The sequence below is a fragment of the Eleutherodactylus coqui genome, chromosome 12 (assembly GCF_035609145.1).
Source record: "Eleutherodactylus coqui strain aEleCoq1 chromosome 12, aEleCoq1.hap1, whole genome shotgun sequence".
Taxonomy (NCBI): domain Eukaryota; kingdom Metazoa; phylum Chordata; class Amphibia; order Anura; family Eleutherodactylidae; genus Eleutherodactylus; species Eleutherodactylus coqui.
The window spans coordinates 123,318,327-123,334,213 of record NC_089848.1 but is presented as its reverse complement, the minus strand read 5'-3'; the positions used below and the strand labels follow the sequence as shown (position 1 = coordinate 123,334,213).

General features: G+C 45.3%; 1 protein-coding gene across 1 annotated transcript in view; it reads right to left on the bottom strand.

The window, feature by feature from the left end:
* Positions 1–15,887, bottom strand: part of LOC136587226 (macrophage mannose receptor 1-like) — a 353,431-nt gene that overhangs the window by 271,667 nt on the left and 65,877 nt on the right. Inside the window, exon 11 of the mRNA XM_066585783.1 lies at positions 766–914. Coding sequence (XP_066441880.1) covers positions 766–914 — 149 coding nt within the window. The remainder of the gene's footprint in view (positions 1–765; positions 915–15,887) is intronic.

Here is a 15,887-nt window from a genome sequence, read left to right as displayed (position 1 = left end):
TATTTGGTTCCTTTAGGGAATTCTTTCTGTCTCGGTGACATTGTATGAAACGCATACTGTTCAATAAAACGAGTTTAGAAAAAAATAAAAAATTGTCTGGACATCACAAAGTTAGATCTCCTACCAACCACCACCAGATAAGAGGAAACAATTAACCCTTTTTCTTTTTCTTAAAGAGTGAATGGCAGCTGCGACCCAACCCCAAGGAGGTGGGTGGGTGAAAGATGAGCTAGTGGACTGGACTTTTTAGTATATAGCATATATAGAGTTACATATATTAGTCTGTTTGGTAAAAAGATGCTAATTAGTTATATTGGATTCCACAATGCAAATCCGCTCGTTTGCAGGCGGCCTTAGAGGAACAAAGCAGTTCAGCCGATTACACAAATGCTGTGGGACATGTAATTCTTTGAGCAACTTGAACACTTAAAATTAATTTGGAACAACAAGAATATACATATAGCGCTCAGTTTTGCTAACATAGCACCTTATATGTACATGAACATTCACCGATAATCCAGCCGCGGGGAACGCAATCCATAGCGTTGCTATGAAAAGTGTGGCCCTCCCTGTACATGAGCGGAGAATCATAGCATGCTGCGAATTGCTGCAATTCTTCGCAGATGGCCTATCTGTCAGATAGGCTGACCATGGAGATCAGTCAGCCGGCTCCTGCTCCTGGGCAATGGCTCCCGCTGCGGAGGTCCGACGTGGAAAGCTGCAATGCCCGTGGCCAGGCAGCCTAAGAGTGGAGAATGGACTTACCTGGCATGTCCGCGTTCCAGTGTGTGAACAGAACGTTTTGCCTGTTGGCCCATTTAAAAGTGTTCTTCTCCTCCGTATCGGAGAGCCCCATCCAGAAATACTTCTCTGGCCTGAGCCCAATCAGACTTGTCATATAGGCCTGTTCAAACCTGCAGAGAGATTCCAATATTGCAATATAAGAGGTTTATGTTTAGTTTCAGATAAAAAGAACTAAACAGCTTTATAGTGTGAAATATATTAACCGATGCAAATGACTGATCGGAGAAAGAGCAAAAAATTGTAGGGGCAGATCTCTTAAGATTCGATTGTCCTATACTGCTGTAAAGCAGATAGTTGAAGTAAAGTATGCCAAACATATTAAAACACTCATGACTCTAAATATATTTTGCACAGTTAGGACGGCCTCAAATTCAAAAAAGGAAATTCATTCTGGCTTTAGGCTTATGGGGGTTATTCAGGCTTTAAAAGGTGATGGCCTATTATCAGTACAGGCCACTACCTGATCAATGTGGGCCCACCACCCAGGATCCCCAATAGCACTCATGTGATGATTGCAGTCTCTTCAATGTTTGTATCGGAGGATAGTGGTGGTTCTGAGTACTGCAGTCTTGTCCTCCACCATCAATTGTCAAAAAGAAAGCATTACAAATATTTAATCCACGCCACTATGTTATCCTCAGGCCAGTTTCACACGGCCGAGAATCTTGCACGAGATCTGTGCGTTGCAAGACGTATAAATCCTGCGCAAATATGAACGCTATTCTTTTGAATGCAGTCGTATACATGAGCGATCCCCTATCGTTTTGTGTTTCTCGGAACACATCGCCCATTGTTTTCAATAGGACGGCGTGCTATGTGACCGTGAGTGCGATGTGAGGTTTCCCATTGATAACAATGGCAAACACATGCCAATCCTGTAACGCGGCTGAAGCTGCACTGGAGGATCGCTGCTTTAAAATGAAGTGATGGGAGTCTTTTTGAGACAGAAAAAACGTCTCAAAATCGGCATAAAAACACATGCTGGCGAATGCGATATCGGGCCAATATCACGCTCCCCTGTAGGTAGCCTCAGGGTGTGCTCATTACTCGAGCGAATACCATACGGTCCTCCAGTAAATTTCATCTCCCCTCCCCGCATGTTTAGTGCCATTTTTTAGCCACTAAACATGCAGGGAAGGCTTTACCACTTCCTGTTGTGACGTACCAGCCCTCTGCACGTCTATAGCAGTGACTGGCTGGCCGGATCAGGTGACCGCCGAGTATTAAAGCCATGGTCACCCGTGGCTCGCCTCAGACGCATGCTGCATGAGCTTAGGTAAAGAGCTGCTGCAATAGGGAAACCATTATTGTAGGTATTAGGTTACGGTTAGGTAAGAACCCAACAGTCCTTTTTAGGACTACTACTCCTCTCATTGTGTGCATCAGCGTTTTGGCTGGCTGGGACCAGTAGTGCGCACAACTTTTTTTTTAAGCATCCCGGCTGTATTCTGCCCACTGTAACCGGTTTTATGCAGTGTACTGCCAGGGGTGTACATAGGAAGTAACAGAACTCCTATCATTTCTCTTTTTTTAGTTTTTTTGGGGCTCAAAGCGTACGCTGTATACCTGTGTGTTGGTGCTGTGAATCTACACTATCTAACAACAGTATACACACTAGAAAAAGGTTTTGGCCCTGCTGAGAGCGTACGCTATATACCAGTCTCTGGAGGCTGTGAATTTGCGCTACCTACCAACAGTATACACTGTTTTAAATTTTTCTGGGCCTGCTCAGAGCGTAATCTATATACCAGTGTCTGGGGGCTGTAAATTTGCGCTATCTACCAATAGTATACACACTAGAAAAATCTTTCTGGGCCTGCTGACAGCGTACTCTATATACCACTGTCTGGGTGGTGGGAATCTCTGCTATCTAACAACAGTATACACTGTTTATTGTGTATATTTTGGCCTATAAGCGTACACAAAATGACTAGCATTTTGCGTAGCATTTACTCCAAGTGCTTTATTCAACATGATCAAGACTAGGGGTAAGGGTCGAGGTTGAGGACATGGACATGGGCGTCCGAAGGAGGGGGTGCACAGAGGCCGAGGTCCTGGGTGGGGTGAAACAGTGCCTGCTGCTGAGGGATTAGGAGAGCAACACGTATCTCGACTCCCCAGCTTCATGTCACATTTTGCAGGTCCGCGTGGTAGGCCATTATTAAAACAACAGTGCGATATGGTGCTGACGTGGATAGCGGATAATGCGTCCAGTACTTTATTTAACACACAGTCTACCACGCAGCCCACTCACGCCATCCAAGGGACTGCACCTCTGAATTCTCAGGCTCCTCCTCCTTTCTCCTAGCCTGGTCACTCCAGGAAAAGGAGCAGTTCCAAACAGGCATACTCCCAAGAACTCTTCTCGGGTCCCAGCCCTGAGTCAGAAAAAATGTTTCATCAGCCACGTGAGGAGTTTGTCGTGACTGATGCCCAAAATTTGGACTCAGGGTGATGAGGGTGGGGACTTTCAAGTAATGTCTCAAGAGCTATTTGTGAATGATGAGGATGAGACACAGTTGTCTGTCATTATCACAGAGAAGGGAAGTCTATATGTAAATTTTTCTTAAAAGCCCTTCACAGGTATAGACTAAAAGAATATAGTTTATTAGAAACTCTTAAAAACATATACGGGCTGACTAACAGTACTAACATACATTAACACAAAAAAATGAAGATATATTTAGGTGCAAGTTTGAATTATGCATCCAATGTCTCCAATGTAGATGATGGTCACAATAGCATGGTCAGTATAAGTGGATAACTTTAGTGCATATACAGAGTTCCTGCACCGAATGACTGGTGACAGTCGTATGTAGAGGTCGCAGAGAACTACGGCTCTGAATGACTGGTGAAGTCACAGAGAACTACGGCTCAACGCGTTTCTCCGCTCGCTTTAGAGCGGTTCATCAGGAGCCACAGATGTATATTTGACCAAAAAATCTTTAGTGGGATTAATAGCGTCAACCATTGAATTGACTAAGCTATCTTCCTCTTTTGGGATATATAATCAGTAGGATTAAATTGGCAAGAAAGTGGGTTGTCTGCGAAGATGTCGCCAAAAGGTATATATATATACCAGACACCATTAGACAAAAAGCCAACAGGGTACGGTGGTATAGTGGCTACGTTGGTAAAGAAGGAAGGAGGACTCGGATAAAGAACTTATGCACTGACATTAGTCACAAGTCAGATGCGTGTTTAGATATGTCAGCTATAAGGATCCTGTATTTAGCGCTGTATACCTATCCTCCTACAAGTGTTGCAATGTTAACAGCACTAATGTAGAGTTTCTAGTCATATGCACTGACATTAATAGAAAGTCAGGTGCATGTTCAGATAGGTCAGCTAAAGAGGATCCTGTATTTAAAGCTGCATACCTATCCTCCTTAAAGTGTTGCAATGTCAGCAACACTAATGTAGAAATACTAGACTCCTATCAAAAGTTCAGACAACCAATCTAATATTCAAGCAGGCAGCCACAAATAGGCTTCAACAAATTTTTCTGCTCAAACAATAGGTCCCCAAGATAAGGCTACCTAGTGTGCCAAACATAGAGTAAAATAACAAACAGATAAAGCCTGTGGCTTTAGTTATTTTACTCTATGTTTGGCACACTAGGTAGCCTTATCTTGGGGACCTATTGTTTGAGCAGAAAAATTTGTTGAAGCCTATTTGTGGCTGCCTGCTTGAATATTAGATTGGTTGTCTGAACTTTTGATAGGAGTCTAGCATTTCTACATTAGTGTTGCTGACATTGCAACACTTTAAGGAGGATAGGTATGCAGCTTTAAATACAGGATCCTCTTTAGCTGACCTATCTGAACATGCACCTGACTTTCTATTAATGTCAGTGCATATGACTAGAAGTTCTACATTAGTGCTGCTAACATTGCAACACTTGTAGGAGGATAGGTATACAGCGCTAAATACAGGATCCTTTTAGCTGACATATCTAAACACGCATCTGACTTGTGACTACTGTCAGTGCATAAGTTCTTTATCCGAGTCCTCCTTCCTTCTTTACCAACGTAGCCACTATACCACCGTACCCTGTTGGCTTTTTGTCTAATGGTGTCTGGTATATATATATACCTTTGGTGACATCTTCGCAGACAACCCACTTTCTTGCCAATTTAATCCTACTGATTATATATCCCAAAAGAGGAAGATAGCTTAGTCAATTAAATGATTGACGCTATTAATCCCACTAAAGATTTTTTGGTCAAATATACATCTATGGCTCCTGATGAACCGCTCTAAAGCGAGCGGAGAAACGCGTTGAGCCGTAGTTCTCTGTGACTTCACCAGTCATTCAGAGCCGTAGTTCTCTGCGACCTCTACATACGACTGTCACCAGTCATTCAGTGCAGGAACTCTGTATATGCACTAAAGTTATCCACTTATACTGACCATGCTATTGTGACCATTATCTACATTGGAGACATTGGATGCATAATTCAAACTTGCACCTAAATATATCTTCTCCTCTTTTTTGTGTTAATGTATGTTAGTACTGTTAGTCAGCCCTTATATGTTTTTAAGAGTTTCTAATAAACTATATTCTTTTAGTCTATACCTGTGAAGGACAGTTGTCTGTCAGTGAGGTTGTTGTTAGAGCAGTAAGTCTGAGGAACGAGCAGACTGAGGAGTCAGAGGAAGAGCTGGTGGATGATGAGGTGACTGACCCCACCTGGGTTGCTAAGTCTACTGAAGACAGTGCTTCAGAGGGGGAGGCAACTGCTGCAGCATACCAGGTTAGAAGAGGCAGTGGGGTTGCCAGGGGGAGAAGCAGGGCCACAGCAAATACTCCCCCAACTGTTCCCCACAGCACCTCCTCACGGCAAGCTCCCGTGCAGAGGGCTAGGTGTTTGAAGGTCTGGGGGCTTTTTAATGAGAGCGCGGATGACCGACAGTGGTGTGCAACCTCTACTTCACCAAGATCAGCAGGGGAGCCACCACTACCAGCCTGACCACCACCAGCATGCGTTCACTTATGATGGCTAAGCACCCGACAACATGGAATGGAGGCCATTCACCGCCTGCGGGTCACACCACTGCCTCTTCCCCCTGTGTCGCATCCGGTCACTGACATCCAATCTCCTTCCAGGATGCTGGCATGAGCGTATCCCGTTCTGCACCCACACCCTCACCTCCACATTCCTCCACTGCCTCCACCAATGTGTTCCAGTGCAGCATTCAGTTGTCGATGACCCAAGCATTGGAACGCAAGCAGAAATACGCAGCCACCCATCCGAATGCACAATCTTTAAACTTGCATATTTCAAAACTACTCTGCCTGGAGATCCTGCCATATAGGCTAGTAGAAACGGAGGCTTTCCGCAACCTTATGGCGGCGGTGGTCCCTCGGTACTAGGTCCCCAGTCGCCACTATTTTTCCCACTGCGCCGTCCCCGCCCTACAGCAGCACGTCTCACGGAACATAAACCGTGCCCTCACCAACGCGGTTACTGGGAAGGTCCACTTAACCACTGACACATGGACAAGTGCTGTCAGGTAGGGACACTACATCTTCCTGACAGCACATTGGGTTAACCTTGTGGAGGCTGGGACTGAGTCTGACCCTGGCTCTGCTCACATGCTACCCACACCGAGGATTGCAGGTCCTCCTCAGTGAAGGTTTCTCTGGCTTATTATGCCACCTCCTCAAAACACCCCTCTCTCCTCCTTCACCCCCTCCACCTCTCAATTATCACATGTGAGCACGCCGCCTGCAGTCGGTAGCTCGAGACGCTGCAGCACTGCCGTGGGGAAGCGTCAGCAGGCCGTGCTAAAACTACTCAGTTTGGGAGACAAGAGGCACACCGCCCAAGAGCTGTTACAGGGTTTGACAGAGCAGACCGATCTGTGGCTTTCGCCGCTGAGCCTCCAACCAGGCATGGTCGTGTGTGACAATGGGCATAACCTGGTGGCGGCTCTGCAGCTTGTCAGACTAACACATGTGGCATGCCTATCCCATATGTTCAATCTGGTGGTTCAGCACTTTCTTAAAAACTACCCCAAGTTGTCTGACCTGCTCAGCAAGGTGTGTCGCGTCTGCGCACATTTCATAAAGTCCACCACAGATGCTGCCACCCTCAGGACACTGCAACATCGCTTCCAGCTGCCAGTGCACCGACTGTTGTGCGATGTGCCTACACACTGGAATTCAACGTTGCACCTGTTGGCCAGGCTTTACGAGCAGCGTAGAGCCATTGTTGAAAACCAGCTGCAACATGGCCGTCAGAGTGGTAGTCAGCCTTCTGCAGTTCTTCACAGAGGAGTGGGCATGGATGTCTGATATCTGTCAGGTCTTAGGAAACTTTGAGGAGTCTACACAAATGGTGAGCATCGATGCGGCCATTATCAGTGTAACCATCCCGCTACTTTGCCTGCTGAGAACGTCGCTGCTAAGTAGAGATGAGCGAATGTACTCGGATAAGCACTACTCGTCCGAGTAATGTGCCTTATCCGAGTACCGCTGTGCTCGTCTTGAAAGATACGGGGCGCTCCGCTGCTGACAGGTGAGTCGCAGCGGGGAGCAGGGGAGAGCGGGCGGGAGAGAAGGAGAGAAAGATCTCCCCTCCGTTCCTCCCGGCTCTCCCCTGCAGCTCCCCGCTCCGCAGCGCGTCCCGAATCTTTCAGGACGAGCGGGGAGGTACTCGGATAAAGCACATTACTCGGACGAGTAGTGCTTATCCGAGTACGTTCGCTCATCTCTACTGCTAAGCATTAATGACGACGCTTTGCAGATGGAACAGGAGATGGGAGATGACAATACATCGCTTGATAGCCAGACAACCCTCACGTCTGTTTCTCAGCTCGTGTTGGAGGAGGAGGAGAGGGAAGAGACTGCTGCCCACACTGCAGAGGGTACCCATGCTACTTCCTTCATATTTGTTCAGTGTGTATTTGCTGAAGAGGAGGAGGAAGACATTGAGAGTCATGCTGCTACTGAGGACAGTGATGTGTTGCGTACTGGGACTCTGGCACACATGGCTAACTTCATGTTAAGCTGCCTTTCCCTTGACCCTCGCATTAGACGCATTCTGGCCAACCAGGATTACTGGGTGTTCACCCTTCTCGACCCATGGTATAAGGACAACCTTTCCACTTTCATTCCCGAAGAGGAAAGGGGTACGAGAGTAATGCAATACTACAAGACCCTGCTGGAAAAGCTGATGCTAAAGTTCCCATCTGACAATGCTAGCGGTAGAGGACATACTTCAGTGGGCCAACTAGCAGGGGAGATGCGAGAAACAGGCAGCATGTCCAGTGCAGGCAGGGGAACACTCTCCAAGGTCTTTGCCAGTTTTATGCCTCCCCAGCCAGACTGTGCCACCACTCCCTAGTCCAGGCTGAGTAGGAGGGAGCACTGTAAAAAGATGGTGAGGGAGTACATAGCCAACCATACCAACGTCCTCTATGATCCCTCAGCTCCATACATCTATTGGGTGTCAAAGCTGGACACGTGGCCCGAACTTGCGCTGTACGCCTTGGAGGTGCTGGCCTGACCAGCCGCTAGTGTGTTATCAGAGAGGGTGTTTAGTGCTGCTGGGGGGGGGGGGGGATTATCATAGATAAGCGTACCCGCCTGTCAACTGATAGCGCCAACAGGCTTACACTCATTAAGATGAACAAAGCCTGGATTTCCCTGACTTCTCTACCAGTGGAAAGCAGCGGAACATAAAGATTCTTTAAGCTGGAACAGGAGAACTATGCATCCTCTATCACCCCAGGGAGAAGTAGCTTGGTCTATCCTTCTCTGATCTTCCTCCTCCTAAACCAGCATGTCAGCACACGGAACCACCAATTCTTTAGAGGGCCAAAAGGCTCTGTAAAAACAAATTTTTTGAAGGGTTTCACCTGCACTCTGGGTAAACTAATTTTTCAGGGGTACACATTTACTCTTGGTACACAAATTCTTCAGACCATTACCTATACTCTAAGCAAACTAATTTTTTTCTAGGCTTCGCCTATACTCTTTGTAAAAACAATTTTAAGGTGTTCGCCTATACTCTTGGTACACCATTTTTTAATGTACAATTGTTTTTTTATTTGTTTCAGAAGTAAAGAAGACATAAATGCGATCATGTAAAGAATCACAATTAACACAATAACAATTTTTGTTAGTCAAATATTACGCCGTAATCTTCCAAAGCTAGAGTCTTTTTTATGCTTCTTTAATTGAAGAACATATAATTTGTTAGTGGGAAGGGTTGAGGAAGGGGAGAGTGGGGTTGTGGGGTAGAAAGTGGGAGCGGGGGTAAGAGGGGGGGGGGAAGAGTTTTGGGATGTCGATGATGTTCACTTAAGCGAGAGGTGAGTGGAGATTTGAACCTTCTATGGAGTTCGTGGAGGGTATTTCGTTTCTTGAGTGCTTAGAGGATTATTCTTATTTGGTTTCGATTTGAATCAAAATGTTTCATCCAAGGGTTCCAGTCTATCTTGAATTTGTTGGTTCTATTTTGTCTAAGGGCGAAAAAATTTTCCATTTCTATGTGGTCTGATATTGTTTGAATGATGGTGTCTAGGGTAAGATCCGTATTTGTTTTCCAGCGCCTTGCTAATAATAGCTTGATAGTCAAAAGTCCATGAGAAATTAGTTTCCTGAATTTTTGGGGAATGTTGTCTATTCCTATAAGCAGGATGGCCAGTTCCGGTGAAGGGGATTTTTTTAGTCCTGTCATGTTGTTTGTTAGTGTGATCTCATCGCCATACAATTGAACACAGAAAAAGAGAATTACCTGTGGCCGAACACTTCTCTAACCATGGACATGACATAGGAGATATGAGAGTTTTGATATTGAAGGGTGGTTTCAAGTCACAAAACCACAGAAGAATTTGGGAATATAAATTGATAACAACACGCTGAATACTGGGTTAAATTATTCCGCAGGATTTATGCGTGAATGGGAAGTGTGAGACTTGATTGCACAGATAAGACCCCCATCAACAGTAATTCAGGGACCATAAACTTTCACTCCCTTATCAATGCTTAGCTAAAAATGTTTGTATATCTCTTGTAGAAAGTCAAGCCTGATGACCTCCCCCCCTCCAACAGTAATTTAGGGACCATAAAACTTTCACTCCGCTATCAATGCCTAGACAAAAAAAGTTTGTTTGTTGTTGCAGAATTCCTTTTAAGTGCGAACCAATCACATCCATATCTGTGCCTTGCCATAAGTATGTATGTTATAAGTGTGTATAAATATGCATGCCTCTTCAGATCCAATCCATTAGCCGGAAGAAGTACCCTGCGTTGGTACGAAAGCTCGCTATTATTACATCATGTATTTTTGTTAGCCATTAAAAGGTATCATATCTACAAGACTACGTCGTTTCTCTTACTGAGAACAATCACATTTTGCGCTACTGGCTAACACGGTACCAGATCTTTGTTTTCATTAAATTCTTTCCACACATGGTTGATTATAGGACAGCTGCAAAAGATATGTATCAGAGATCCTCTCTGACCGCATCCTCTCCAACATCTGTCCGAGACTTCTGGAAAGAAATCTGCAAGTCTGACCGGCGATCTGTACCAGCGTGTAAGTGTTTTGAAATGGACTTCTAAGAGCGAAGCACAAAGAGTTGCTTTATTTGCTGATTTGTGTGCTGCTATCCAGGAGTGGTTCGTGAAGGATCTGCCCAAATCTTTCTCCCAATTTAGAAGATGTGTTCTTTTCCTATGATCATCATTGGTGGGTTTCTCTCCACACATTATCTCATAGATATCCCTCAATGGGAGTTTGTTAGAGTTTGGTTTGAATATGAAGTTGTAGAGGAAGGTAGGCAGTGATACGGAGCTTGATCCGATGTTTGGCCAGTAGCTCTTAATTTGGGAATAGAGAAGGAAATCCCCTCCATGTAGGTTGAACTCCTTTTGCAGTTGGAGGAAAGGTTTTATTTTTGAGTTCATCGCTAAGTCCGAGATAAACTTGATTCCTTTCATTTTCCATCTTTTTTATGTTAATTTCTTTTATCCAAAATTCGATAGTATCTACTGGGATGGGGATCTCCATTCTAGGTTTAAAGTTACTTGTGATGTTGAGTAGGTTTATCCAGGTCTCCACAATGTTGTTGACAATCGGGTTTTGCGTAGGAATTGTTTTCGGATTGAGTGCTGTAGCTATGAGTAGGTTTCCTAGAGTTTTGTTCCCCAAAGTTTCTTGTTCAATCGTTGGCCAACTGATTTTTTCCTGTGGGGTCCCCCATGGTTTTAAGTGTGATATAGTTATTGCCTTGTGGTAGGCTGTTAAGTTGGGGACTCCCAGGCCTCCTCTGTTCCTTGGGCTGTAGAGAATTGAAGCGGCCACTCTTGGTTTTTTATTCTTCCAAATGAAAGACATTAATTGCTTTTGTAATTTTTTGATCAGGTTGTTATCGCATTTTAGGGCTATTGTCCTGAATATATATAGTATTTTTGGTAGGACCATCATTTTGTATATGACGATCCTTCCAAGCCAGGAAAGTTCGTTTTTTTCGTAGTTAGATAAATCTTTTTGTATGTTATCTACAATTGTGGATATGCTTTGTTCCATTATTCTCTTAATTGGTAGGACTATTTTGGTCCCCAGATACTGGATGCCCGATGGGTCCCATTTGTACGGGAATTCTTTTTTCAAGATGTCTTGGATGTCTTTTTTGAGATTTATTGGTAAGATATTGGATTTCGATGGGTTGACTTTATAATAGGATACTAAACCAAATAGGTTTAGGAGATTTGTGGATGCTCTAAGCGATTCTAGGGGGGCGGAGAGTACTAGGACTATATCATCCGCAAATAGGCCTATTTTGTGTTGCCTTTTTGCTATGGGTATACCTTTGATATTCAGTTGCATTTGGAACGCTTCTGCAAGGGGTTCTATGGTTAGTATGAAAATTGTGGGTGACAAGGGGCAGCCTTGTCTAGTACCATTTGTTATCTCAAAGGGTCTAGACATTATACCATTAATTAATACTTGTGCTGAGGGTTCTCCGTATAGGGCTTGTATAGCTCTTAGAATGTTATCTTTAAATCCCATCTTTTCAAGGACGGAGAAAGCGAATCCCCAATGTATTCTGTCGAATGCCTTCTCCGCATCCAGGGTTAGGAGCAGAGAAGGCATTCCGGATCCCTCCGCCTCATTCAAGATATCAAGGAGGCGTCTAGTGGCATCCGAAGCTTGTCTACCTCTCACAAAACCGACCTGGTCACTATGTACCAGGTCTGGGACAATTTCTATTAGTCTAAGGGAAAGAATTTTAGCATATATCTTTGTGTCATTATTGAGTAGGGAGATTGGCCTGAAGTTTGCTGGGTTTGTTGTGTCTTTTCCTGGTTTCGGTATGGTCACTATATTGGCTCGTAGCATTTCAGGTGGTAGTGATCCGCTGGAGATTGCTTTGTTGAAGAGGTTTTGCATGTGAGTGTTCAGGAGGTCTTTGTAAAGCTTAAAATATTCATAGGAAAACCCATCGCGACCGGGGGCTTTGTCATTTTTAGCTTTCTCTATTACTTTGTTTATTTCTTGGATTGTTATGGGTGCGCTGTTTTTCTAAGTTAGTGTTTGAAAGCTGTGGGAGGTCGATTGAGGAGAGGAACTTATTTATGTCTTCTTTTGATGGTTGGTAGGTTTCTGGGTCTTCTCTAAGGTTATACAATGTGCGATAGAATTTTCTAAATTCCTCTGCAATGTCTGTGGGGTTTGAGATCTTAGTTTTATTAGTTGGGTCAAGCACGAATGGGATTTTTGTTTTAATTCTTTTTTGTTTTACTTTATTAGCCATCCAGTTAGAGTTTTTGTTATGGTCTGTATAATATGATGTTTTTAAGGCTTTTAGTTGTTTTTCATGCTCGTCTATTAAGATATTGCGGACATTTAGTCTGGTTGTTCTGAGTTTATTTGAAAGGCTTGGAGAGGGATTTGTTTGTATGGATTGCTCCAGGGCCGATAGTTCTTTTAAGTTGTCTTGGAGTAGTCGGAGTTTCTCTCTCTTATAAATAGCTCCTTGTTTAATCATCGCACCTCTGATTACGGATTTGTGGGCGTTCCATAGTGTGAAGCGACAAATCTCTGGTGTGTCATTCAGTTGGAAGTACTCTGTAATTGTTTCTTTAATTTCTTTCTGATACTTGGGTAACTTCATTAAGAATGTGTTGTTTCTCCATCCATTGAACGGGGGAGTTTGTGTTCCTGATTTTATTTTTAATGAGATCGGGGCGTGATCTGACCAGGAGGTCACACCTATTTTGGCTTCTGAAATTCTATTAAGGGTGTGGAAGTCCACTAGGAACATATCTATTCTTGAAAACGACTTGTGCCTGAATGAATAAAAGGTATATTCCTTGGAGTTGGCATTAAGGGCTCTAAAAGGGTCAAAAAGTTGGGAGTCTTGGGGGGCGTGGCCTAACTCCAGAGCAAGATGGCCGCTTGAGACCGGAGCTCCCTCAGCGAGGCGCCAACGGGGTCCCACAGCACCGATAGCAGCATCAAAATGCCCAAACCTGTAAGGGACAAAGGTGGAGAACAAGCCTGCACACCCAGGACCTCCAAAAGCCAGACGGGGATGCAGCGCTTTCTGAAGGAGCGCAGCTCCCGCTCCCCCCACCCTTCCATCAAGATAGTGCCGGCCTCGGAGGCTGCATCTGCCTACAGTAAGGAGGGTGAGGGAGAGTTCTCCTCTGATGAAGAGGATTCCAGCCCTGTGTCCCAGGGATTTATGAAGGAGCTTATCTCAAAGGCTCTGTCCCCCCTCATAAACGAGCTAACAGAGATAAAAGCTGACATAAGGCAGATGGGTGGCAGAGTTGAGGAGCTGGAGTCTGCCTCTGCCTCTGCTACATCTCATGCCCTGGCCATGGCTAAAGTCTTAAAGGAACAGCACAACAATTTAAATAAAGCCCTCATTCTCCAGGAGGACCTGGAGAATCGTAACCGGAGGTGCAATATCCGTTTCAAGGGAATCTCTGAATTCTGGGCAGCGGAGGCCTTGTCTAAAGTTGGCATTGAAATATTTGGCCAGCTACTTGGGCAAGACAGAGCGGCGACAATTTCTGTGGAGCGCATCCACCGCGCTCTTAGACCCCTTCCCCCGCCTGCAGAGCCCCCCAGGGATGTTATCTGCAGGCTCCTCACCTTTCAGGACACGTCTGCCATCCTGAAAGCTGCCAGACAACACAAAAATTTAACATATGGGGACTCTTCAATCCAAATTTTCCAGGATCTATCCCCTGCTACTCTTACAAAGAGGCGAATTATGCGACCTCTTCTGGAAGCCCTCAGAGCAAGAGACATTCGCTACGCGTGGCTCTTCCCTTTCGGCATTAATATATCATACAACGGCCGCAGATTATTGATTCGCACTCCAGACGACCTCAGTAATTGCTGGGAGCACCTTGAGATGGACCCAATAGAGCTGCCAAACTGGCTACCCCTCCCGGAGTTCCCTAAGCTTCCAAAGCTTTCCCTCCCAGAATCCTGGCAGTTGGCGAGTAACCTTAAGTCACCCAGAAACAAAAAGAAGAAGGCCAAAGACCCTCCTGTTGCCCCTGACGACTGAAGAAGTGATGTCATCTAGAACTCTCACTATGCCTCCCACCGGACGCCGACCTGGCTTCACACTTATCCAGTTCGGACCCTCCGGGTGATTGCGACTTTTTGTGATGTGTCTCCAAGTTGACATTCACTTCTCGTTATTGAAGATCTTGGGCTATCGCCTATTTTGATCACATTGTTCGTTGTTGCTGTTTTAAGCAGATTATTTGCACTAACGCTGTTTTTCCTCCTTTAGTAGCGATTATATGCTCCCTATTTCTACCTGCTGGTGTCGGGGCCTCTGCGGGCGCCTATCTGGTTAGGCCGATACCAAAGTAGTTGTTGGACCTCCTTTGTTGGGCCCAAACAACTCGCCCCACACCTCAGCGGACTCCTTAATTTTAGGAACCGCTGACCTTAACCCTCTATTTTAGGTTGCGGTTTGCAACCTACCCCCCTACCCGCTCTTTCCTCTTGTGTCTACCTCCTATTTTGCTCCATTCCTTTTCCCCCTCCTCTCCCCACTCCTTACCTCTAACCCGGTGCTCGCCCAGGGGACCCCCCCTGGATTTGATATTTAGGCCTACACCTGTGTAATTTGCTTGCTCTTTTCCTCTCCTAGTTAGGAAATCGTCTGCCCGCCCACGAGATCGAGATGACAAGACCTCTCCAGTTCTCGACCTTTAACGTCAACGGCTTGAATTCCCCAAACAAGAGACACCACGTGGCCCTTCTTCTGAAAAGGTATGGCTCAGGGGTAGTGTTCCTACAGGAGACCCATTTTAAAGGGGACAGATGCTTATCCCTCCCTGGAGGTCAGTTCCCGATGGCTTTTCATAGCTCCCACCCCTCCTCCGCTTCCAAAGGCGTGTCAACGTTAATACACAAATCTCTTAATTTTTTTTGTGAGGCTCGCTATGCAGATGAGGAGGGCAGGGTTCTCTTTCTGAGAGGACGCCTTAACGAAAATAAAGTGACCCTTGCGAATCTCTATGCCCCCAATAAAGACCAGATAGTATGGCTTACAACTCAATTAGAAATACTCAAACACTTCGCTAGTGGCCAGGTCATTTTAGGAGGGGACTTTAACCTCACTCTATCCCCTGATATGGACTCCTCGTCAGGGAAATCCCAAATCTCGCAGAAAAAGTTGAGCAAACTCATTAGGTGCATTTCACAGCTAAACATAGTTGATGCCTGGAGATGTCTTAACCCATCCACCAAGGATTATACTTTTTTCTCGCAGGTCCACTCCTCCTTCCAGCGTTTAGACTACATTTTCGTCTCCTCCTCCCTGTTGCAACACTCAAAAAAAGCTATGATAGACGCCATGGCCATATCGGACCACGGCCCAGTCCACCTGACTCTCCACCTTCCAAATTCCCTCCCGCGTGAGTGGAGGTGGAGGCTTAACCCATCTCTCCTTGATTCAGCGGAATACAGATCCCAGTTAAGCAAAGCTCTAGAGGAATTCTTCCAACTTAACACCTCAGAGGACTTGTCAGTCCCGACAGTGTGGGAGGCCCATAAGGCCTTTATGAGAGGACTTCTGATTGCCGCTGG